The sequence below is a fragment of the Pipra filicauda genome, unplaced genomic scaffold (genome assembly GCF_003945595.2).
Source record: "Pipra filicauda isolate LSUMZ 115617 unplaced genomic scaffold, ASM394559v2 scaffold294_size920599_pilon, whole genome shotgun sequence".
In the NCBI taxonomy this organism is placed as follows: domain Eukaryota; kingdom Metazoa; phylum Chordata; class Aves; order Passeriformes; family Pipridae; genus Pipra; species Pipra filicauda.
Genome location: NW_024104414.1, coordinates 718,163 through 743,589, shown reverse-complemented (window position 1 = coordinate 743,589; position 25,427 = coordinate 718,163). Strand labels below are relative to the sequence as shown.

Below are 25,427 nucleotides of genomic sequence, written 5' to 3'. Positions count from 1 at the left end.
AGCTGGAAAACTCCCACCTGAGGCCTGCAGACATAAGGTAGGCACAAAGCCTTTCAGCCCTGGCAGTGGATTCCAGTTTTCTCTGGTAAAATGTACCTCCCAACAGCTTCTCTGAGCATGGAGCCACAGGGAAGTGTCTCTCTTGTGGGTGCAGCAGACTTACGGGCTGGGGAAGATAATTAGCCTCTTGCTATGTCATAATTAGCAAAACACACTGATTTTTATTATTATAATTTGAGCAAAAACTTCTCAGCCATCTTTCCTCAAACAGCAGTTCAGCTAAGCACAAGGCCTGGACTTAGCTTCTAAATGTATCTAGGAAATGGCACTTGCAGTATATCCTGATAGCAGAGAAAACACTTGGAAATGCTCTATAGGTTTGAATTCCAGCCCCTATTTTTCTCACCTAAAGGGCACAGCATATTGGTCTCCCATCATTGGAAGGGCTCCAAGGAGAATGCACAAAAGGCAGGAAAATCAACAGAAAAATCATGTTGAGTGTCCCCCTTAGAGCTCCAGATCCACCCCGTGGGGCAGCAAAGCCAACAGTTCTGAGGGCATCAGGAAGTAGTCATCATTTCATCATTCAGTTTGTGTTCTGCAGCAGGTCGTCTGGAGGAACAAACTCATACAGGAGTTGATTCTGAGCCTCTTCTCTTGGTTTAAATTATAGATTTCTGTTGAAAAGAGAACACAGTGAAGACAAGTTATGTGTCTTGGGGAGACATCGCCGGAGATGGGCAGGGAAAAGCTTCAGAGATTGTTCCGCTGGGGATGGAGCCACAAAGCCTTTCAAGATCCCATTCCCAGGGATTCCTTGCTAAAGAGGGAAGTGTAAAAATGCCCCTTTTGAAGAAGTAAACACATCTGACCCAGGACATGATAGGTTGAGTCTCAAAGAAGATTTATGACTCACCCTGGGCTCACCATTCTGCCATGGTCACCTCTCCCTGGATCCCATCCCCTTCCCTGAAGGTGCGCCCTGTTGTCAGCTCTGCCTCCACCTCAAACACATCGGGTTCTGCAGCAAAGGGGTCAGGGTCGTACTCATAGGAGTAGTAGGACAGGTCTGTGTGGAGAGGGGGCCCTTCCTCAGCTGTGGAGGGAACCAGAGTCCAAGTTTAGCCAAAGGAACTGCGTTTCTGCATCACATTTTGCATCACAGAGAAGGAGAATGACAGGAGAAGGAAGGGGTGAGGCCACGTGTCACTGGACCTGCACAGGTTTGCTTGAACTCACAGCCCAGGAGAAGAGCTGCTACAAAACTGGATTTTTCAGCTTCCCGGTGTAAGACCATAAGACCTGGGCAGTGGAAAAAAAAGGGGGTAAAAGTGGGAAAAGGGGAAAGAAAAAAAGGGAAAAGAGGGGAAGGAGGAAAATAAGAAGGGGGAAGGAGAAAAAAAGAAGGGGGAAGGAGAAAAAAAGAAGGGGGAAGGAGAAAAAAAGGGGGGAATGAGGAAAAGGGGGGAAAGGAAGAAAAGGGAGGGAAGGAGGGGATAAAGGGGGGGAGAGGAGGAAAAAGGGGGGAAATAAGGGGAAAAGAGGGGGAAAGGAGGAAAAAAAGGGAGGGGAAAGTCTCCTTTTCTAGTATGGAATTCACCAAGGTGCTGAAGTTTGGACCAGTCACCCTGAGGGCTGTACACAGTAAGACAAATGCATTATCAGTCCATCCTGAGACACTGGCAGGGCACTCTCACAGCACAGATCCCACACAAAATGGGCTGTGCCTCTGAGGTGGGTGGCTGCCCACTGTCCAGAGGGCAGAACTGCAAGACAAAACTTATAGGAACATTAGCAGGTCCATGTTTTCTAAACTGTTCCTTGAGCCAGCTGCCTCAGCTGCCCATCCTTCCTGTTTGCTGTCTGTGTACTCTAATCCAAACCAAAGCAAAGCAACCACTGGAGCAGAGTTACTGCAGGGAGGAAAAGTCCCCCACCCCCACAAAGTTGGCTTTATTTTAGGAGAATACTCATCAAGGCCTTTGGAAATGTTTGTTCTCTAGGAATAAAATATCTGAAGGATCTTCCCTGTTGCCTCCCACATCCTCCCAGCAACAGGCTCGGCCCAAAGCAACATCAGAGTCAGTCTCTGTGTTCACTCCTTCCTGGCCTTCTCCATATGGGAACCTGCCAGATCATGAGATGGTTGTATGAATGGATGATTGCTGTCCAGCAGGGATGGAATTAACATTACAGGCCTCACTCTTCCCAGGAATTCAGCCCTGGAGTCAAAGCAAAGAGGAAAGGCCAGCGTTTCCTGCTGCACACAAACCACTCCCCCCATCCCCAAATGTTTGTGCCGAAGCCAATGTTTGCTGAGCAGCGATGGGGTGAAGGGAAAAGTGGCCCCTTGCCAGTTCAACCAATCCTGAAAGAGCAGTGTAACCCCAGGGATAACACTGGCCAGTAAGGAGAGCTGGGGATGACTCCACCTGGAAGCAGAGCTCACACTGGTGTTCCTGGTAGGAGCTGGTCCAGTTGATCGTGTTTAATTTTTTGAAAAGTAACACCAGCACCAAATAAAAGTATCATAATTCCATCTAGAATTTTCTCCCAGCTACTGGCCCTTCAAACTGCTGGAGCAGAGCTGTGCAAATAACATGTGGGGAGAGGGCAGGGGGTCAGAGACCTGAGCCTGAGTGGGCTCCCTGATATCCCCAGTACTGCTGCCCACACTTGGTTATTGCTTTTCTAACAAATCCATGCAGAACCACATCAGTGTGATGTCAACATATTGTCCTCCAACATCACTGGCTGTACATTGGCTCTATATTTAGTGCTTTTGGCAGGGAAGGTTTAGGAAGTTTCAGAACAGAGCTAATGATCTATGAAAGCAATCAAAGCACCACCTCATAAGAGAGGTGATCTCAGAGTTAATGAGGATCCTTGAGGCTCTAAAATCCACTCAAATCTTTGTAGACAAGTGTGACAGTGATCTCAGGAAAGCCACAGCCAGAAAGGCACTGAGATTCTGATACTCTTGTTCGTAAGACAGCTCCTGCTCCAAGGGCTTTCAGTCCAAACAAATAGGACTGCAACAGATTGTGAAGGAACACCAGCACAGCTTCAGCGCTGAGAGCCAGAGGTGGGTCCATGCTACTCATCAAAATCCTGCTTCATTCTTTAGAGACTCAGTAATTCACCTGTGAGAAAGAACAGCTAAAGAAGGGTATTCAGACAAGAGTAGTTTCAGCTGAGTCCTGTCACCGTGCACACGTCCCTCTCAGTCAAGAGAATCTACAGATGTAAAGAGGATCCACCCATATGTACAAAAAAAGGCTGCAGTTTTAAGATGAAACCTCAGCCCATTTCTCCCTCACTGCAGACTTTGGAAAGGCATTTTCAGATACTCTGACAAGAGCTGGGTGCTACAAGATTTTTCAGGACCATCTATACTGCTTAACTCCAAAGCTGGGGTTTATTCTACCAAACCCACTGGTGTGTTTGGAACTGCACTGAGTCCGTGAGTGCCAGAGGGAGCCCCAACACATTTCCCACTCAGTTCCCACTGATTGCTGGGTGGCAGCTGGCTCGTTATTCCCACTGCTGGGTAACATGGACAAGAGCTCCAGTGAAAACATCCATCAGCCCAAGATGAGCTGCAGAAGTCTCATGGCAAAGCCAGGAGGATTCCAGACAATACAAACACCACACGCTTCTCCAAGAACATGGTATTTCCTGAAGATTAACACACTCAGGCAGTTTTTCACCAATCTGCCCTAAGCTTGATTTGGCTTCCTGGAGTTTTGTATCCTTCTAGGAAATTGCAGATTTAGGCATGGCTCATCAGAGCTCTCCCTGGAAGCCCAGAGCACATGAGCTGACTTAAACCAATCTCATGCTCCAGTGCTGCCGGAGCAGTGAGCCCATGAGAGCCATGTGTGGGGAGGGATTCATTCATCTGTTACACTATGATTCATGTCCTGTGTGCTTGACCTGAGAGGAGCCCAGGGGATTAATGAAAATCACATGCTGGGCCCTTTTCCTGATGCAGGATTTACTCAGGTTTATTTCTGAATGCTCACTCTGCCATGGCTGCTCACAGCTCCAGGGTCTGCCTGCCAGGAGACTCAAAACTCCCAGATTCCAGGACAAAGCCAGCTCCAAGTGCTTGCGCTTTGACAAGCAGCCTCATGCCACTCAGGTTTGTTCATCTAAAATCTGTATGACAACGCCACACACACAGAAATCAGAATTTCCCCTTTTGCTCTTAAATATCCTCCTGAGCCAATGCTGCTTCTGTCCATTCAGAACAGAAACCAGAGGGGTATTTTCTTTTGACAGACACTTTAATGCAGATTATTTCAGAAAATAATCTGAGACACTGGCAGGGTACTCTCACAGCACATATGCCACACCAAATGGGCTGTGACTCTGGGGTGGGTGGCTGCCCATTGTCCAGAGGAGAGAACTGCAAGATAAAACTTCTAGAAAATGTCAGGAGGTCTGTGCTTTCTGAACATTTTTGTGTTCTGAACATTTCTGTGTTCTGAACATTTTTAGATCGTGGACTACCACAAGTTCCACAATTTTTTTCCCCAGGTAACCATATTTTTACTACCACATTTTTACTTGAAAATAATGTAATTGCAGCCTCATTTTGTAGAGCAGCAGCAAAACACTTAGTATGGCCTTGCATTCCAGCAGCGCCCCACAGAGCAGTTTGGGAATGCTGCTTTAAAGGGTTCAGATTGCAGAGTTTCCGTGCTGAGTTCATGGTATGTGCATGGAATAAAAGGCAACAAACCCTCATCTCAGTTATCCCCAACAGCCTGCAATCTCATATATATTCACAATTAGTCCAGAAAAAAAGGGAGGGAAAGCAGGACAGACATTAAACACTAAGACTGAATGACCTATAGAAACAGTAATAATGGAATATTCACTATGTTTTTACACTTAATAAGCAAAATTATCAGCTGCTGCTCAGAAGGGAAAGAACAGGCTGGAGACTCACATTGGGCATGTGTACTCTGAGCTTTGTGTACAAGGAGGACATGAGAAGGCACGGAGACTTCTCTTGAAGAATTAAACTTGTTTTACTGATTTGTCAGGAGAGTTAGAAGCCAGGGGAAAATTAATGAGCGGAAAGCAGCCAGGAAAAATCTAGTCCAGTTTATTTACTAGAAACGGCATGAAACAAGCTATTCTATCGACCCTCCACTGCTTCTTGATGAGATTTATTGTAAGCCATGAGCAAGTTCGACATAAGTCTTGGAAAAAGTGTATGAACATAAGCACCAAATAAAATGAGCAGCCAAATTCCTGGCTACTCTATCTACTGACCTTAACAGTTTTGCTCACTAAGGCCCTTTATTTCAAACAGCATCTCAGAGAGAATCAAGGCTGCCAGCTCCACTTTTGCACAGAACTTAAGGGGCAAAGTTAATCCACCTGGATCCTGGTTCTTGCAATGGTTTGGGCTGTTGTCAGGTCCTGTCCAGTTGTTTGTTGGAACATATTGCACCAGCCTGGTTTTAAATGTGATCTTTCCAGATTAATAGTGGAAGAAAAGATCACAGAGCGTGTGTTGTTCAAACACCGCAAGGCTGAGAAAATAGGAGAGTCACCTGCTACTCCGATGAACGATCACCTAAATCCTGCATGTGCTGAACTGAGCAGGTATCCTGCAAGATTTTCTGAAGGAAAAAGGACTAGAAGAGCTGTCTGTTGTTGAATAGTTCTCATCCATGGTTTCCTTGACCTCTTTATTTATTTCCTGATTTCTGAATATTCTGTCTTTTATATAAGATGAAGAAATGCAGCATCTTTACTTACAGTGTGTTTGAGAGCCATATATATATATATATATATATAGACAGGAATAGGACAAGCTTTGACCTTGCTAAAGAAAAGGGCCTTGGATAAATGCAAAGGTATTACCTGCTGGAGTCTGTGGAACACTGGGCTGCTCAGCTGTGTGGGAATGTGTCTCCCTTTCTTCTGGCAAATTGTTGGCTGCAAATAAAAAGAAAAATAAACTCAATGGTCATAAAATTTCTTAATGCATCTATAGAAAATGTTTGCATTTCCAGAGGTGGCATAGTGAGTTTCCTGAGCTGCTACACACCTTGAAAGCCCATGCAGAATCTCCATAGAACATTACATTTCATGGATTCAATTTTTATCTAGAATTTTATTTCAGATCAAACAGTATCAGTAATTTTCTCTTAAATTCATTCTGGTTGGTAAAATATGAGAAGGGAAAGCCAGTTATTTCAAGCTGAAAAGCAGCTGCTCTGCTAACTTAATCCTCTGTAGCAAAATAATACAGAGGAGATTTAGATTCTCCTCCTTTTCCTGCCACAGATATGGAATTATCACTCGCTTAGATAAGGATTTGCAGCAACGGGATCACGAAAGGGGAGTTGAATGAAACCTACAGGCAGAACATTGAGACATGGGCATCTGCTCTATCCTGGTGTTATTCCTGCAGGATGCCACTTCCATCTGGCAGTGGTTGGGGTAGATCTGTCCGTCTGAGCCACACACGGGCTCCCCGTCGTAGCCACAGTCCCGCGAGCACAGGCACTGCTCAAAGTACTCGTCCTCCAAGCAGCCAAAAATGTTGTTGCAAGGCCCAGAGTGAACAAAGCCTGGGAGGCAAACAAAACCAGCCAAAGCAGTAGTTTTGCATAGCACAGGGAAAGGGGAAGATGGAATGGAAATATCTCATTGATGTAAGTTTTCATCTTGAATTCCCTAAGACTTCTACCACAAATTTACAAAAAGCCTTTCTGAAAGAACCACATATTGCAACAGCTTCCAGACTTGGGATAAAGCAACTATTTTGTGTACCACAGAGCACAGAGAAGAACAGAGAGTTTTTTGTGGAGTTATTCCTTTCACTGATGCATGAAATTGTTCGATCTTCCTACAGTTAATTGTGGAACAATATCACAAGGTATTTTAGAGAAAGAAAACCAAATTGCATGGTAAAGAGTTTTTACCTTTTTGTTTACTGACACATCTCCTTGTGCAGGTTCTTCCAGAACTAGACATTACAGCTTGCCTCTGAAGCAAATCATAGTCACTTTGGTGCATGAAGAGCACCATTGCTCTGTTTGGGTGCCATCAGTTTAACAGCTGAATCCCACAAACCTTTGTAAAACTTCCACTAACACAGATAGCAAACCAGAACATTTTTCTAAACATAATTTTGAGTTCTGCATGCCTCTGGGTTCCATTTTCCAGAAGATCTGTGTGGCTTTGGTCTAACTTACCAACCCACTGGCTGGCTGAGCTTTCCACCTCGTTGCAGGTTGGGCCATCACAGAGCTCCCGAGCCAAGGGACTATTCTCACTCACATTGTAGAAACGAGTGGCTTCAAAAGCTGCAGGTCAGGAAGAAGGAGAAATCACAGCTGAGCCTCCTGCCTGGAGCTCTACTGCTGGCAGGAATCAGAGGAAAACAGGCACATACCTGGCTCATAGTAATCGTACACTTTGATAGGAACAGGAGCTGTTTTCCCAACTATGTGCTCTCTGAAAGCCTGGAACTTGACACAGGTCATGCACTGGCTGGGAATCTGTGTGAAATGATGTAAAAGATTCAAAACCTGCACTTTAAGTGAAGAGAGAGACAAATAAACACAGCATGTGCTCTAATGTAGCATGCTGAGCATGAAGGCCCCTCCAATTCTTAGTACAGAGATAATGAATACAAGCCAAACAGGATGAATTAAAACACGACCTTTAAAACACATATTTGCCACACAACAATGGCAAACCTGACACTCCAGCTGGTCACCCATCACCACTCCTGTCAGCAGGCTGCTGGTTGACCAACTAACAATTTCCTGCTGCTGACCAAGCCAAGAGAGCTCTCATCTTCCACTCTCAGGTCTGTGGTGTGATTAAACTGCCTTTAGCAATGCTAGCTGTACCTGAAAGTGAGATTATTTTGAGGCAAAAACTAAGTGATATATGCCTAGAAATGCTCTATGGGCTGAAGGTAATCACCTGTTTCCATTATGCTTTGATTTCCAACTCACACGCATCAAATGAGGTTCAAGCAAATGGCCAGTTAAAGGTGACCCTCACCTGTGAGGGACCATCAACACCAACACGCTGTACCTGTGCCTTATCCACTGGTTATTTGCCTTTCAGTCATTTTTTATAAGAAACAAAGTCATTACCTCATCAAAATAAAATAGGACTTTTCTTCCATCCACTTCATATCTTTTTAATCCAATTTGCTTGTTCATCAATAACTGGGGAAAAAAAAATAACAGGTTCAGTTTCATCTCATTTTACAGAAATGAGGCAGAAACAAGAGAATAAGAAAGATTTCAGACTGCTTAGAAAACTTATCAGACATTAAACCCCAGGGATTTCTTCTGCAGGCAAAGGATGTTTCCATAAGAGAAGGGAAATGGAAAGAGGACTGAAGTTGCTGTCACACAGCTGAGGAAAAGCCATCTGTGTCCTTCCCTGTGACCTGATGAGGAATTGCTTGCAAGGTGCGCAACGCTGAGGGCTCTTCCTGGTCCCTGGTGAATTTATCCCCCTTCCTGAGTAGCTCCCAGATTGTTTTCAGTACTAAGGCTCCAGCAAGACCTCGGAGATCCCAAAACACTCAATAAAGTCTCTCCTTCAGATCACCAGGGAATCGCGCTGGGTATTAAAGGTTCCCTTCTCCCAACCAGCTGAAAAATCCAAAACATTCTTCTGCCAGTAAAATTAATCCTCACATTTGAAAAGAGCAGCCATTTGAAAGAGCCCCAGGCACCCCTCCCTTTTGACAAATGGGGTCAGGCCAGGCCTCTCTCTGCTCCTCATCTTCTGCCCCTCCAAGGCCCAGGGATTTGGGATTTGCGTTGTACCAGCCAGGCCTCCAGACTCACCTCTTCTGTTTTTTATTTATTGGGATGATCTGCATATCCAAGGAATATCAGAACATGATCTAAGAGTACTTCCCATATCTACAAAGCTTTATTTAAAATTTTCCAGAATTCATTCCTGTGGTTTCTGCATTTGGAATACTAATATCTCAATATTAGTATTAGATAATTGATAAACTGCTCAATATTAGACTGTCCTGCCTGATCAGTCATTACTATTGCAATAAACTCTATTCAGAACATGTCTGCCATGTAGAAAACATCTTATCCAGAAACTGGGGATGATGAGGGTCTGTGGAAAAGGACTCATGTGTTTTAATCCCAGCTTGGGGAACTGAGTAAGGGTCAGAGCAGATATTTTCATTCTCGGTCCCATTACTTTAACCTCTGTCAGACAATCCCATTTGTAACATAGGGATAATATTCCCTTGTATTTCTTTTAGTGTTCCTAAGTTATTTTGAGACCTTAGACTAAAAACTCTGTGGAGAGGGGAACAAAGCATCATCATCATTATTATTATTATTATTATTATTATTATTATTATTATTTAGAATTACATGAAGCAAAAAGCATTTCCACTGAAATCTGCCCAAACCTGCAACCATCAGCTTTAACTGTGCCTTCCCTCAGCAGAGTGCTCCCAGTTGTAAAACCCTGCTCCCAAGCTTCCTGCTATTACTATAACAAGCAAAGGAACATATGTTTAAGTCCCACACAATATGGAAAGGGCCAATTTAATTTGTCCTTATAATTTTAGGGGCCTGGTAGTGGCTGTTATTACTCAGCAGTGGATGGCTGCAGACAGTCCTTTTATGAGGGCTCAGAAGGATTGGCGCCACTGGGAACTGCTCAGCTCAGCTAGTCGCATTTTTTCTGGTAAGGTTTGATATACACCAGCCTAGGGTGACCTCCTGACCCTGTCGACACCCAGCATTATTAGGAGGATTTGTGGCTGCACAGCCCGGGGCTGCCCTGGGTGTGCACAGAGCCTTCATTAACCAGTGTTGCCCTGGGGCTGCACGTGGGGCTGCTGCTCCCACACTGCTCCCTTGGGAGGGCAAACACGCACAGGGAAATGTGATTTACAGCCCAGGCCCTCCCAGCCAGGACAGGGAATGGCTGGGATGGCAGGGAAACGCAGCACAGGGAATGATAGGACTTGCCTCTGCTGAAGGTGGTGTCCAAAATACAGCATGAAACTAATACAGTGGATGAATTTTATTTTGGGCCCACATTTGATAGCCATGAAACAATCACAGAATAACAGGATAGTTTGGGTTGGAAGGGACCTTAAAACTCATCCAGTCCCACCCCCTGCCATGGACAGGGACACCTTCCACTAGCCCAGGGTGCTCCAAGCTCCATCCAACCTGGTCTTGGACACTTCCAGGGATGGGGCAGCCACAGCTTCTCTGGGCAACCTGTGCCAGGGCCTCCCCACCCTCACAGCCAAGAATTCCTTCCCAATCTCCCATCTAACCCTGCCCTCTGGCAGTGGGAAGCCATTCCCCTTGTCCTGTCTCTCCATCCCTTGTCCAAAGTCCCTCTCCAGCTCTCCCAGCCTGAAGAGAGCTCTCTCTCTCTCTTTACACACTGGAAGGGACTCTAAGATCTCTCTGGAGCCTTCTCTTCTCCAGGTGAACACCCTCAGGTCTCCCAGCTTGGCTCCAGAGCAGATGTGTTTGTGCAGGTGGGGTTATGTCTCATCTTTGCTCCCTACCTATAGATCTGCTTGAGCTCTGTCACCACATTTCATTTTTAGAGATGCAAAAGTGTTTCTGCAATAGGAAAGGTGGAATTCAGCTCTTCAAGGGGAACATTCCCCTTCAAAGGTGCAATATTCTTCTGAATTTAGCAAAATCTCCTACTGCCCCAAAGGAAGCAGTTCTGATCTGGTTATGGGAATAGACTGCCCAGTACTGGTTCCCAAGAATTCAATCTTCTCTCCAAAATGAGGCACCAACTACATAGTTCTTTGCCCAACGAAGTTTCAAAATTGTGTTTTGAACCAGCTTTCTTGTGTCCCACAAGCCCTGAAGCAGAATGCACTGCACGAAGCCCCTGACATCCTGCTGGTGTTTGCAAGGACTGATCAGCTCTCTGCTGCAGGAACTCAGTCTTACCAGTTAAGAAGGAGAATCAGCTCATTTCCCCTTAAGACAGGAAGAGAAAGGAAAACAAACCACCCATTATTCCATGCCCAGAGACCTGAACAGTTGGGGCTACACTGGTACTGTTGCCTTTCTACCCATAGAGGCAGAAACATGAGATTCAGGCAAGATGCCACAAGGAAAAGCACAACCAACTGATGTGCTTAGTGCTGGAGAAAGCCTCATGTGCTGGAGAGATCAGCTTTGGCAAAATAATTCATGTGCAGCAGCAGGTAGCTTGTTTTAACCCTCTGTGTGCTTCTACCCAGGTCAGGCTTGGGACTGGGACAGAACAAAGTGTTCATGGTGCTTCTTCCCTGTGAAGGTGGGGAGGCCCTGGCGCAGGTTGCCCAGAGAAGCTGTGGCTGCCCCATCCCTGGAATTGTCCAAGGCCAGGTTGGACGAGGCTTGGAGCACCCTGGGCTAGTGGAAGGTGTCCCTGTCCATGGCAGGGAGTGGAACTGGATGAGCTTTAAGGTCTCTTCCAACCCAAACCATTCTGGGCTTCTACCCCAAACAGAAGTGTTTTGAAACATTATAGAGCCAGTTCATCAGGGAATCAGAATCCGGCTTCCTAATGTTAATCACATATTTACAATTATCTCCAGTGTTTCTGCAACTGAGAACATGTGCAGCATTCCCTGGACACAGGTTAGTGCAAACCAGGAGACACAGCACAGGAGGGGCTGCACGTAGCAGCCTTTCAGTAGTAATTACAAACACAATAAGCACATTTGGTTTCCAAGTCTTTCTCTGGGACACCTGTGTCTGGCCCAGCCTTGTAAACAACCTCAGAGCAGAGCACAGCTGCCCTGGCAAAGGAAAAAGTGTTTAGGGACCAAAGGGACAGAACCTGCACAGTAATAAACATGTGAGACCTTCTCAGGTCCTCAGCTTAGAAACCTTTAACTCAGTACCCTGATGACCCCAGAGAAGTAGACACTTGCCCAGTACAGCCTGGAGGATGGGAACTCCTATTTTTGTAATGAGTAGAGGGATTTGTTCCTTAACCTAACAATTTTCCTGTTCTTCTGCAATGAAAATCCCTTTATGTTCTTTCTTTCAACTCCTTCCCTCCACTGATAAGACATTCCAGAGGTTTAAGACCATAAAGACATCCTGTTGTTCTCCTCCTGTGCCATTTTGAGCTCTCTGCCTTAAGCCAGGTTGTTACCCATGTTTTTTCCACCATTACTTACATAAAGAGAACTTATCTGACAGCAGTACAAATGACTCCAGCACCTTCAGTAGGAGCAGAGAAAACAGGAACCAAACCCACTGCAGGTCCCTTCACCTGATTGTCCTCCTTTCTCTTACCACGGAGATACTGGAGACTCCTACCTGTGGCCTTGACTCACCTGAATAATCATATTCAGTTTGTTGCACTGTTTGTTGCAGGTGAGAGAGAATATCAGGCCCAGAAGGTCATCAGGCAGATAAAAATTGGTGTGTTTTACATGCATACATTTGAAAACAGAATTCTCAACATGCAGCTTGTGAACTGATACAAATAACTTCGATATTTCTCTTTACAGGAATAATTTCATATCTGATTAACACAGAAATATTCCAGCACAGGTCCCTAACACCGAAAGGATGCAATTCCTTCTCAGGGATTAATACACAAGTTTCTGTGGCCTCAGTGACAGCCCAGGAGACCGTATGACAGCAGCTTCTGACATGGATTGTCAGCCACTCCAGAGGCACATATCTGCCTCATTTTCCACAAGAAAATAGAAATATAATAGAAGTAATATATATAATATGTAATCTATAATATAATAATATAAATTAGCCAGATCAAGCAAAATCCTAGAGAATACAAAGCCATGGGCACTTTTTCTTGAATTAGGATGTCAAATAAAACTGCCCATTCTTTACCATGGTTCTACTTTAAAATTACTTCCCCAAATCCCTCCCCCCCCCAGTATAATGAAGAAAAACTTATTAACAGAAGAGATCTTTTGGAAGCAAAACGTTTTTTAGCTCTTTACCAGTTCTCAAGGATGCAAAGATTTGACACCTCTTTGGTTAAATAATCCTTAAAAACTCTTTGCTGCATAAAAACCTCAGCAGTGAACGTAACGTTCCACAAAATGCAAGGAATGCAGTGCTTCCACGAATCTAAAGCAAAGCTCAAGATTACAGTTCATCTGCCCTAAAGGGCTGGCTGGGCACAAGGCACATTCTGTCCACCTCAGCTTGGCTGCAGGAAACATGATTCTTGCAGAGAGGAGAGAAAAAAAAAAAGGCAAAAAATTCCAAGACATAGAGCCTCCAAAGAAATGGGATCCAGATGTTGGAGATAACACAGCTCACTAAGCAGCCATAAACAGCTCCTGTTAGAGCACATTTGCACTTCAGCTTTTCCAAGGGATCTCCGTTAATTACTGTGCACTGGCTCAGGGAGAACCTTCCCTGGCCCTGGTGGTGCATTTGTTCATCCTGCTCAGAACATCTGGTTACTCATTTCAGAGAAATAAGGTTTGACAAGTGAAATCTCGTGCCTTCCCCTCATTTTAATTCCATCTTTTCAGCGGTGCTCTGACATTAAATGGCTTTTGCCCCCAAAAGGGAATCCCTCCCACTCATATCCCAGCTCAAGGTCATGCTTTGCATTCCCATTCCAGCATCTTACCTGCTCCAGGCTCTCAATATCTGCCCGAAAACCTGAGAACAAGGGCACTTCCAAGACAGCCATGTTTGAGGATCCAGAGTGCAGCCATCTTCCCATGGGAACAAAAACAGGAATAAAAACCAACTCAGCAGCCGAGAAAACAAATGATACATGGACAACTCAGGATGGAGAACAAACGAAATGAACTTCAGAAGAAAAAGAATTATTAAAAGGATCTACTTTTCTCTGAAGTGCTTATGGAAAGGCACAGACTACTTGGTTTTACAGAATCCTCTTTTCTGCTTTTATTCAACAAAATTATGCCCAACTCATCGGGGCAGAGATGTAGGAGATGTCCAGGGAAATGAAAGCAGAAAAGCAGCAAAATCTCACCCGTGGGGCTGCTTGCTTTCTTTTTCAATCAATCATTGAGAAAATGCACTTGGTAAAAGGAAAACAACCCTTGAAGTAAAAGAAACTTTTGTTCTTTTTTAAGCAGATATACATAGACTGTGGTGGAAGAGGAATGTTACTTCCCAACACCAGGCAGAGTCATTCAACCCTGGAGTTTCATAAAGGCCATTTCCCTCCAGCATCTAATTGACACTGAGAAAAGTATCTTTGCTAACGAGTCAGCAAACTCACTTTGTAGTTACTGATGTTAAAGAATTCATTGCCCGTATTATCTTCTATACTATTAATGAAAACTCCAAAAACCCACTGAAATTCAGAGTCCTTACTGTTGAAGCGTTCATTAAAAAACCCCACACGGGAAGGGGTGGAGAGAAAGTCTATTTGGACCATTGCAAAATCTCAATTTTTGCAGCAAGGCAGAAGAGTCGACATCCTAACCCAGCTCCTGCTAATCCCAGAACAACACTCCTTTTCTCTGCATTCCCAGCCAGTTCTGAGCTCTTCCCCCTTGGCACTTCACCTGTTTGCTGTTCAGCTGCACCACCGTAAGCGTGGACCCAGGAGGGCTCATTAGCTCATGCCCAGCACTGAGAAAACACAGTTCACAGCTTCCAGGACCAAATCTGCCAGCTCTAAGCTGGAGGCCCCTCTCTCTGGAGACCCCCCCAGCTCGGGGGTGGGTGGGTGAACTGGCTGAGGCTGGAACACCGCAGCCCAGCTCTACGCCTGCAGTAGCATGAGGTGGCCTGGGGACAGAGCCAGCTGGCTCTGGGTGAGGAACTCCAGGCCTGACAGGCTCCCACAGACATTAACCCTTCTTAATTCCGACCTAACTCCATGACCTAACTCCACGCTCCATACTCCCTAATAAATCACAGTGTCCCTTTGCCTGCATTTTCCCCTTTCTCTGTTATATATCACATTCCTGTGTTCTCCTTAACTCCTCAAAAGCACCCAAATGACTTCACTGAGCATGACAACAATTCATTACACCCTGAGAACACCCTCAGCTCAAAATATCTCAGTTGTCAGCCTTAGATGACACTACTCTCTTCATGTGCCTGAATAAGATGATGATGGAGTTGAGAGCATCATTACTGGGAGAAGGGGAGGAAAGGAAGATTTCGTTTGCTTTTGTTTTCTTTCCAAGCAATCCATCTCCTTGCACCGGGCTTCCTCTCAAATTTCTGCCTTTGCTCCAGCAATTCCCAGGGCAGGAGTTTCAGAAATATCAGCAGAGGGGTTGCATCGATGCAGGGCAGCCTCCTCAGCATCTTCAAGGCACTGATACGACAAGACTTTATAAGCCTGACCCTTCCCTAAAACAAGCTCAAAGTTCGGGCAGGGGGAGAAGGGGTTGGGACAGTGATATTGTGTTATTACAGCCAGTCTGGCTCTGGCAAACTTTTGGATGGTGAGACTGAGTTGCTCGTCACTGGTTGTTCTCAGTGGAGGGAGGAAAAATTCAACTACACCAAAAATTCCCGGCCAAAGATTTCCCAGGCTTGGGGCATTGGGAGGCAAAGTCTTTGCCACAACACAGCGAGAGGGGCAAGGGGCAAGTCTGTGACAGGGAAAACAAGATCCCAGCTTTGCCTGAAGCAACTGTGTCCAGGACTGCAGTCACTATGTGGTCTCTGCAGGAAGGAAGGAGATAAACTGATATGGGAGCCAGAGTTTTCCATTTTCATGAATCACATCCAAACCCTTCACTTGTTTTCTGCTGTTTCAGGGAAGCAGCACCCCCACTACCTGCCACACTCCCAGTCACACATATGCAGATTAGTTACTAATTTCTTGGGAATGGTTTCTCCTGCTGTAAGCCCTCCTTATTTACTTTGGTTGTGGTCTGGGCCAAATTTCCAACAACCTCCTTAAATATCCAAATATTTTATAGAGAGATCAGCAATCCCTGACACCTGCAGCAGTACTAATATGATTAAGCAAAATATGTAAGTGGGTTGAATTCAGGTCAGAAACTATTCTTGCTGCTGTTTGTCTATAGCCAACCTGTTTTCTCATAATAACTTGAGTTTCCCAAACTATAAAACGAGACAGAACTACTAATGTCTTTGCAAAGTGCTTTGAGAACTAGAAATGGAACTTCTGGCTCATGCCATCTTCAAAAATTATTTTAAATTTCTTTATAGGGAACAAGGAAACAAGGAATGAGCTTTTGAAAGCTTATTAACAAATTTCTGCATGCATTTTGCCTTTACCAGGTTCCAAATTCATACCATGGCAATAAGCATCTCCTGTTGGGTTTTTGGTATCCAAAACTGAAGAGTAAGGAACTCAAATAACAAAGTCATGTCAATAATATTTATAAAACTATTGACACAATTAAGATATTAGTTAACCAGTTGAATTTACCTCGCTCTTTGAGGCTGCTAAAGGAAGCCTGTTACTGAAGACCTAGAAAATAATCCAGAACTTTTTCTTTTCCTGTTGATACAAGCATTCAAACATTCCATTTGTCATCTTCAGGTTTTGGAGAGGGAATAATGAAACTTAGTGATAAAAACCCAAGGCGTTGCCACTTTTGTAAATTTCTTCTTACTTCTCTACGTTTGACATACACTTGGCACTAAAATGCTCAAAGCCAGCAGGCAACGTTCAAGAATGATCATGGGATGACTCTGTCCTACAGCCCACAACGGTAGCTGAAAGTTCTCTTACCCTGTTTGAGACACAGACAGTGCAGCAAGGAAGAGTTTGGTGATGCTGATCAGGAAACTAAATGTTCTGGTGAGGAACAGGGTTGGCCTTTCCTACCTAGTGCATGTCTCCAGTATGACTTTGTACTCCCGATGGTCCTGGTCTGATGCTGGGTCATCATCATCCCCTAGAGCCCTCTCCCTGTGCAAGGCTTCAGAGCGATTCTCATCTGGAGAGCCAGAGTTCAGGGGGTTGGGAGCCTGGAGATGCTGCTCTGACTTTGGCTCCTTGAGGTTAACCAGGAGCTGGAAAGCTGGTTTGGCAACAGGATCAGGTACATTGTAAGTGACGTCAATCTGCAGCAGAAAGGGGGAAAAGCAAAACAAATCAGTTTATTAGACCCCAATGTTTCATACCATCTACAAATACTCCCTGAAGACCAGAATAAACACCAGATTTCTTCAGAGAGAGGAAATGGGAGGAAGAGAGGCAGTAGAGGTTTTACCACATAGTTATATAGAGGTAAAGCTGAACCAGACCAGATCCACCCTAGCACCACCACATTTACTTCTATAAATTAAAGCAACACCACATTACATCATTACTTTGAGAGAAATTCCAAGTGTAACTCCTTTCTCATAGCAAAATGGGGTTACAAGTAGCAAGCAGACTGAGTTTAGAGATCATCTGCTCACATCCTTTCTCCAGCCCCATGGCAGCCTTACCTGCATCAGACAGCAGCCTTCACCTTTGGCACTCACAAACAGCCCTGTGGGAATACTGGGGATCTGGGGAGAATCCACAGTTAAGACATAGATAAGACATGGCACTCAGAATGGAAATTAATGTCAATTCAGCTTTATCCTGTACAAATATCTTTATGGTTACAAAGGAGACTGCAGAAGTGAGGTGACTTTCAGCCACCTGCATTTACAATGACAGAAAAAAGCAGCCGCACAAAATAAGCCTCAGGGGTGAAAAATGCCTTTAATTTTGAGTGTTGCCTCCTTCATACTAGAACCCAGCCATAAAACCGCAGAAAGTCCTCAGATCTCAGTGTTTAACTTGTGCTTTTACCATTCCGGATCCAAGTCCTCAGTCAGAACTCAGCTCACATGGATTGCTTTAAAAATTTGGCCACACAAACACAAAACCACCTACCACTGCAGTCTGGAGGACTTTTTTATTCATCTTGTTGAGCTCAAATGTCTCCTGGTAGTCTAGATTAGTAGAAGCCAAGGAAATGGTCAGGTTGACTCCTCCAACATAAGAAAGGATGGCATATTCAGCCAGAGCCTGCAGGGCCACACAGGTGTCCTGGGGATCAGAAGCAGGAGAGATTAGGATAGTGAAGAACACAGGAGTAAACTTCCAAACAACTGTGCTCTACAGTCACCAGCTTCTGGTAGCAGAATCTTCCTTAATTCAGATGTCAGGGGTTTGCTCACTTTTCCTGTCATAGGCATCTGTGAGGAAAAGGACGAGTCTGGGTTCCTTTCAAATTATCAATCTGGCAAAGTTTTTCCTCTTACCAGAATACAAACAATTTCCGTCTGGACTCTAGATGAAAACTCCGCGTTCCTGAATCAATTGATAATGAATCAAAGCTATCTTTTTCCAGAGGCAGCCCACCTGAGTAGATGAGAATCCTCCCAGGGCATTCCTTTGCTGTGAAAGCCATTTTACCACAGGGAGCGCAGAGGCCACATCTCCCAGGAGTGTGTAGGTCAGAAGGGCATAGGATGTCATTTCCACCTCTGCAGAAACAACTGAAAGGGAGGGGGATTAAAAAAAAAATAAAATATCAAAATACCATCTAGAAGTGAAAATCTAGGCAGATCTACAGATAGTTCTATGAATATTCATTAAATGAAAAATGAAAACCATAATTTTAAGAGTCTGTAGAAGCAAACACAGGAAAATATGTCTGCACCCAAGATACATCACCTTTCAAAGATATCTTTGCTTCCAACACAAGCTCTTGCCTTCACATAACAGATTACCTTCTGTCTACTTGATTGTATCCCATAAGGAATTTATCTCCCACTCCAGTTCTACTTTGCTGCCGCCCCTACTGTATTCCCGTCCTGAGATTTTCATTCCATATCCGGCTACATCCTTCCTGAACGCTGTTGCACCTACATCATATCCACTGTCAGTGGCTTTAAGTGATTTGAAAATTACAGCATGATTCAACAGTTGCTGTGGCTTTGACAGCTGAAGTCTGGAAAAACAGCTGAAGCGTCAGTGGACTGGTGAACAATCCTTAGGCCCATTTGAAAACACAAAGATAAATAGCTCTGAAATTAAATGTATTTGACTTCCTTCAGGTTTCCATTTCAAATGATTCCTTCCTGATGGAATCCCATATGACTCTCACTCTTCTGTCTTTATAAAACTGGAGTGAAACCTGGCAAGATAGCTGGGGCTGAAAAGCCCATCCTTCTCTGGGCCACATCCTGCTCTGTCTCATTTGTTCTTTCAGCATAACATTACCTGCTTTTTGTGAGCTCTCCTTTCCTCTGGCCCCTGCCCTGACTGACTGACAATTTCAGAATACCCTCTCTTATAAAAACAATTCAATAAAATTCATGCAGCCATTGGGCTGGTGATGCAGCCCTTTCTTTTGTCTCTGTCTTTGCACTACAAGTACCTGATTGAGAGAGTCCATCATTAAATCCCATGAAAGTATCTTCATCAGCAACAAGAGTTCCTGTGAGGCTCCAGTGTGTAAAGCCATCTGGAAAGAGAGGACGGTGGGATATGTGTGTTATCAGACCAGGAGTTCAGCTGAGCCTCTGTGTGTGGGAACAGTCAAATTCCCCTTTAGAATTGACTCTGTCCCTGCCCTGAACTGCACTGTCCCTCCTGTCAGATGAGCAGTCCCTGGGCAAGAGGCTCCCTTTGAATTGCAAAAATGACTCAACATGACAAATTAGATAATTCTTGGATTTTGCATTAAAATACACCAATACACCATCAGGGAATGTGAGGTGTTACAGGGCAAACACTCACGGACAGGAAAGGCACTGCAGAGCCTCTGTTACACTTGTCTTCCCTCAGCATCAGTGGGACTGAGGTCTCAGCCCTCCCCAGTTACAAAGTGAAACTGTGCTGTGAGGAAACCTCTCACAGGCTCCATCCTCTCCAGTAACTCAAACACAGCACTCACGGAATATGCTGAGTTGGAAGGGACTCACATGGATCATCCAGTCCAACTCCTGGCCCTGCACAAGTCCATCCCCAAGAGTCACACCCTGTGCCTGAGAGTATCATCCAAACACTCCTTGAGCTCTGTCAGCCTTGGTGCTGTGCCCGCTGCCCTGGGGAGCCTGTTCAGTGCCCCACCACCCTCTGGAGGAAGAACCTTATTCACTCTGTATTTGCTTGTTCCTGCAGGAGGACTGAGAGCTTGGGGTGGTCCAGGAGCTCAGTACCTTGGGTGATGGCCATGCTGTTCATCCTGCGCAGCATCACTGCTGCAGAGGGGCTGTGCAGCAGGGTCAGGGCATAGGCAGTCAGGGCAGTGGTGTAGGGGTCTTTTGCTGAGTACAGGTTGGACTCTAAGAAGTGCTTTGCTTTGTCAACAGCTGTTCTTTCTTCCTGTATTTCGGGGAAAAGAGCCCAGACACGTTACCAGCCTCTACATCTCAGAAGTTAGAATCACTTTATCACTCACTATATCACATCCTTTAAAAAAAAAAACAAAAACAAAACACAAACAAACCAAAAACAAGCCAAAAAAAACCACTAAAAATCCAACAACGAACTAGGAAAGATGCATTTTGCTCTCTGCAGAAGCTGAAGAAATTCCATGCCCCTGCAAGGCAGATGAACAGAGCAGAAGCAAGTTCTCCACTGTAGGTTTGCTTGTGTTCCTGACACTCCGGAGCGTCTGGCAGACGCCAGAGGATAATAAAGGCCAAGGTTCCCAGGGGTCCCTGCAGCCAACAAACATGTTTTATTAACTCCCTCAATGACCTCACCGTGTAGGAACGTGGCTCTGATAATTTATAGAAACAATTTAATTGGACTTGATGTAATTTGGTTTCCTTTGATTTCCCTGTAGCACTAACCTTCCCCTTCCTCATTTTCTAGCAAAGATCATTAGTAACACTTGCAAATCTCCTCCATGGAAAACCATTAGATCCACAGAAAATGCACTTCCAGTAAGCAAAAATGCTGGGGCTGTCTTGCCACACTGCAACCCAGGGAGAGCATCACATCACTGCTCAGAGGGGGGCACTGGAGGGCAGGAGGAAGTTCCTCTGGGAGCATTGGAGGATTTTCTGAATTTTTAATAAGGTTGAAAGCCTTCCACTCCAACAAGAACAAGGGGTTAGGGGGCATCTGCTTGCAACAGCAGGATGATTTCTCTTCAGCCTCCACATCAGAAGTGCTGAGGTTATCTGAGTTCCTGAAGGGATAGTTCTGTTTGCACTGGCTGTTTCAACATCTCCCCAAACTCCCAGGGTTGTGCCTCAATGGACAATCCTTTTGTCTGAGTGCAAATCACCAAGAGATGCTCCAGCATCCTCCTCCTTTCATCTTCCAGGCAGTTCTACCTGTCCACACCCTTCACCCACCCCACCCCTTTCCCTTGGCTGCTGAAGAGCAAGGGAAGAGCTGGATCCATGGCCTGCTCAAGGAGACATGTTCCCAGTCCTAAATAGTGGGAATGTTTAACTATGATCTCATCTGAGCATCTCCATCCTAGTGAAACTGCATGCAGGCAAAAATACAGAGGACAGGAGCACTGTTTTACCGTGAGTTTTAAGAAGGAATTGATGAAACACCAGTTGTACTGGAAATTGGGGGGGTTTTTTTCCTAATTCAAAAATCATGCAGTGGAATTGCACATTCTGACATAGCTGTTCTCTTTTCTGTAGTGCTCCTGTTCTGTCTCACTATAAGGAAGAAAAGGACTTTTCCGCAAAGCCCTCAATCCCACATATTGCAGGAGAGCAGCTCTCCAAAGGCACTGTAATCCAACAGCAGTAGCTTTTTGGCCACAGCAGCCAAGCCAGACCACAGGAGTTTGCTGTATCCCCAAGTTAAATTGCTGTTAGCACTAAGCCAGGTTTTCTGAGCCTTTCTAGGCAAGCAACCAGGATCTGCAAAGGCTGAAATCACACCTTGAAGTTACAAGGCAGAAAACACTTTTTGCAGGAATTTCTGGGAGAGGTTGAGGGATGGGGCTGCAGGGAAGTGTTTTGCTCTGGTAGAATAATCATGAGCTGATGGTAGGGGGGTGGGAGATCACCTTGAATAAATTCAGACCAGATTCCTTAACTTTAGAATAATCTCAAGGCTTTGCAGCACCCTCTGTTACCTGGATGCTGTCACTCAACTGATCATAGAACCTTTGAGAGCAAACAGCAGTAAAGTGAAGTTTAAAAAAAAAGAGAGAATTTCATAGAACATGAAAAACTGAGAGCTGTTTTAACTGAGTTTTTGTTACCTCAGAGGTGACACCTGTTTCCAGAAGAGATGCAACCACATAAGCTGTCAGGGAGATCTTCCCATGGATTCCACCCTGGAAGGGCAAACAACACAAACCACTGGATGAAAATTAGAGAAGAGGACACTGGATAAAAAGAGTCTTGAAGCAAGACAGAGAACATGTTAGAACTAGAGAAGCTGAGGCATCACAGAATCTCTTTTGGTTGGCACATAAAGAGTAGGAAATTTAGGAACCCAATCCAACATTGGTTGGACCCAAGACTGTCCCTGGCAGTGGCCTGAGGACACACTCAGTGCACACAGGACTCAGGTGTTTTGTAACACTGGACATCTTGCTTTCCCTCCTCTGGGGACACCACACAGGCACATTCTGACAGATTTGTTTAAACTGAAATTCTCCTGCTTCTTCCAGCCATTCAAGTGCAAATTTCATATTGAGCATAAGGAAACTGCATCACTTCATGCTTTGATAATAACTTCAAAAATGTTCTTGTTGCATGATTTGGATCCTGTATGGTTTTTACCTGAATGTCTTTATTTAGTATCCTGCCCATAGCAGGAAAAGAACCATCTTCTTTCTGGTGCTGGATGATCCAGTCTTTGGCAGCTGTCAGTTCTTTTGGGTCAATGAAAATAAACCCACGAGACTGAGCAAAGGACTTGAGGACAAAAGCCGTGAGCCTGTAAATAGGAATGTATCATCTTTACTGAGAAAACGAATTTAGAATAAACTATCAGTAAGGGAAAACCAACATTCTTAGAAAGCACAAATTAAAAAAAATCATGTTGGGAAACATTCAATACTGTTGTTAGAAAGTTCATTTGTAAAAGCACCTGAACACTGCCCAAACTTCTTGATAAGAACAGGGTTAGGGGTCAACTAACTTGAAAAGTAGAACTCAAAGATATATTTGTTGTAGTTGTGGCACACCCTGAAATATAGTTCTTTTTTTATAAGTGCTCATCTTCCACCTAAATTACTAAAGTTTTTAAGTCAAGAATCAATATTTTTAAATTAAAAATCAATATATTTCTTATAAGAAATCCAGATCCATTGCTGAAGTCTGAGGCTGTGTTAGACTTTATGGAGAATAAAGATTTAAGAAAGCACCAGAAGTGTTTTTGGAATTCTAAACCTCTGACAAAAAGTGTGAGCACTGGCCAGCTCTGGGAGATTGAGTCATCCCATTTACAAGCCCCTGAGGAATGGGAGGGTAGCAAACATGGCCTAGCAGGGGAGTTTTCAAGTGTTAAGTAATTCCATGTCACCATATTGGACATTGAGGGACTGGGAGATGCCGGAGCTGAGATAAAAGTTCACTATCTCAGAAACAGTGAGGCAGCAGCAGTGGTGGTTCCCCTCCAATGAGTTTGTGAAGTAAATCAGTTAAAACCAAAATACGAAGCAGACAGAGAAGCCAGGTGACAGCACAGGCAAATGAATGAAGACAAGGATCCACTATAGCTGAGCCAGAGTCAGCAACACTGAGGTGATGTAACAGAAACCTCCCAGGCCATGGTGTCCCCAGGAGCACATCATGAGATGAGCTGATTCCTTAGTTCCTTAATTTCTGGCTCTCCTGTTGTTTGACTCTGAAGGTCCCGCTCTTATTCTCAGAGCATAAATCCACCCCATTTCATCCATGAGGGGATATAAAGCACACGGGATAAGAATTCTTTGGGGGTTTTGAGTTGGTTTTGGTAGGGTGTTTTTTCCCTACCCTGGTAGAAGCCTCAGCCACTTCTAGAGACAGCCCATTTCTCTGTACATGGTAAATGGTGAAGCTCCATTCCCTGATGGAATTTGGTGCTTAAATACTCCATAGTTGCTACTCCACTTCCAAATAGGAACCTTAAATAGGGCTTCTGTGCCTGAACTTTATGTCCCGTGTATAAACTGGGGGGAATTACCTGAAAGAGGGGGCCATCTGGGTTTGGGAGGGAGGGTCTGGCATCGATCAGTGAGTGGTGAGCAATTGTATTGTGCACCACTTGGTGTTTTGCCTTATTACTGTCAATATTATTATAATTTACCATTATTACTGTATTTTTACCTTATTTCTGATTACTAATTTGTTCTTATCTCAACCTACAAGTTTTACTTTGATTCTCCTTCCCATTCCACCAGGATGGGGGGAAAGAGAAGGTGTTTGAACGAGTGGCTCTGTGGTGCTTAATTTCCAGCTGGGCTTAAACCAAGACAGCATATCAGTAGATCTGACTATCTTATCTGCTCCTGAGTCCTGAAATAACTATAACACACCTGTTAGGGTAGTAAGAACATTCAGCAGCACTGAAGCAGTAATTCTGTACTCACCGAGTATTTATTTCTATTTTCCTGTTTTATTTCTATTCTCCACTGTGCGCAATACCACGATAGAAGCTGGAAAATTCCTCTTCTTTCCCAGCCAACTGTGTGTTTTTCCCATTTAGAAAACACTTAACACTTTTCTAACTCTGTTTTAAATAGCAACTCACCACATACTCCCTGATGAATCTCTCTCCCCAAAAGCACTGTATGAGCCATCTTGTCTCTTGTAGGTCAGTTGGCGCTGGTAGCCTGGAAGTCACAAAAGAATTGGGGGAGTCCAAAATCCTCACATAGAGAAAAACAAGAATTTCAAGTGAATGAAGACTCAGAGCATCTGGCACTCATGTAAGGGATTCTGCTGCCCCAGGCAGCCTCTTGTTCTGCTGTGAGTGAGAGCCAGCTCTGTGTCCATACAGCTTATCCAGAAATCCGGTCAGGATAACATCTGGGACACTGCAGCTCCTGCCTTTTGGACACTTGAAATGTTAGAAATGTGATACTCCTCTGAAAAAAATGCAGTATCAAAAGAAAGATTTTTTCCTTAAGTCCACAGCCACTCTCCTTCTGCTCTACTGAATGCACAATACAGACGAAAATGGTTTTTCTTCAACAGCACAGCTGGATTCAGACTTTTCTCCAAAGCTGTTGCTTGGGACAACTTAAGGTAACTGTAACATAACAATAACAGCTGTGATCTTGATGACCTTGAAGATTTCCAAGCTACCAGGACTGTCTTAAGGCTTGTTTTAGGCAACATTATTAACAAGTTGAAGATAAGAACTCTCTCCTGAAATGTCTTCTGAGACAGAAAATTAAGAAAGATAGTCAAAGTGCTCTTCCTACCAGGAAAATAATTTGCTTCTCAAATCTGTTTGTCTATAACCATGAACTGCTCTTCCTAATAAAGCACTCTAGGAACACAGGAATATATGAGTTGGGGAACACAGAACACACACTTGGAGAAAGCTCT

At 44.4% G+C, this 25,427-nt stretch overlaps 1 protein-coding gene across 4 annotated transcripts in view; it reads right to left on the bottom strand.

The window, feature by feature from the left end:
• Positions 1-587: 587 nt before the first annotated feature.
• The window catches only part of CPAMD8 (C3 and PZP like alpha-2-macroglobulin domain containing 8), a 53,400-nt gene continuing 28,560 nt past the window's right edge, over positions 588-25,427 (bottom strand). For all 4 annotated transcript variants that reach the window (XM_039383003.1, XM_027715429.2, XM_027715430.2 and 1 more), the window contains exons 27-43: positions 24,625-24,706; positions 22,671-22,827; positions 22,145-22,219; positions 20,121-20,286; positions 19,337-19,423; positions 18,316-18,452; positions 17,845-18,000; positions 17,409-17,471; positions 16,801-17,039; positions 13,633-13,720; positions 8,139-8,213; positions 7,424-7,529; positions 7,224-7,334; positions 6,384-6,596; positions 5,884-5,958; positions 917-1,096; positions 588-677 (exon numbers count right to left, since the gene is read on the bottom strand). In XM_039383003.1, coding sequence (XP_039238937.1) covers positions 924-1,096; positions 5,884-5,958; positions 6,384-6,596; positions 7,224-7,334; positions 7,424-7,529; positions 8,139-8,213; positions 13,633-13,720; positions 16,801-17,039; positions 17,409-17,471; positions 17,845-18,000; positions 18,316-18,452; positions 19,337-19,423; positions 20,121-20,286; positions 22,145-22,219; positions 22,671-22,827; positions 24,625-24,706 — 2,003 coding nt within the window. In that variant the 3' untranslated portion in view covers positions 588-677; positions 917-923. The remainder of the gene's footprint in view (positions 678-916; positions 1,097-5,883; positions 5,959-6,383; positions 6,597-7,223; positions 7,335-7,423; positions 7,530-8,138; positions 8,214-13,632; positions 13,721-16,800; positions 17,040-17,408; positions 17,472-17,844; positions 18,001-18,315; positions 18,453-19,336; positions 19,424-20,120; positions 20,287-22,144; positions 22,220-22,670; positions 22,828-24,624; positions 24,707-25,427) is intronic.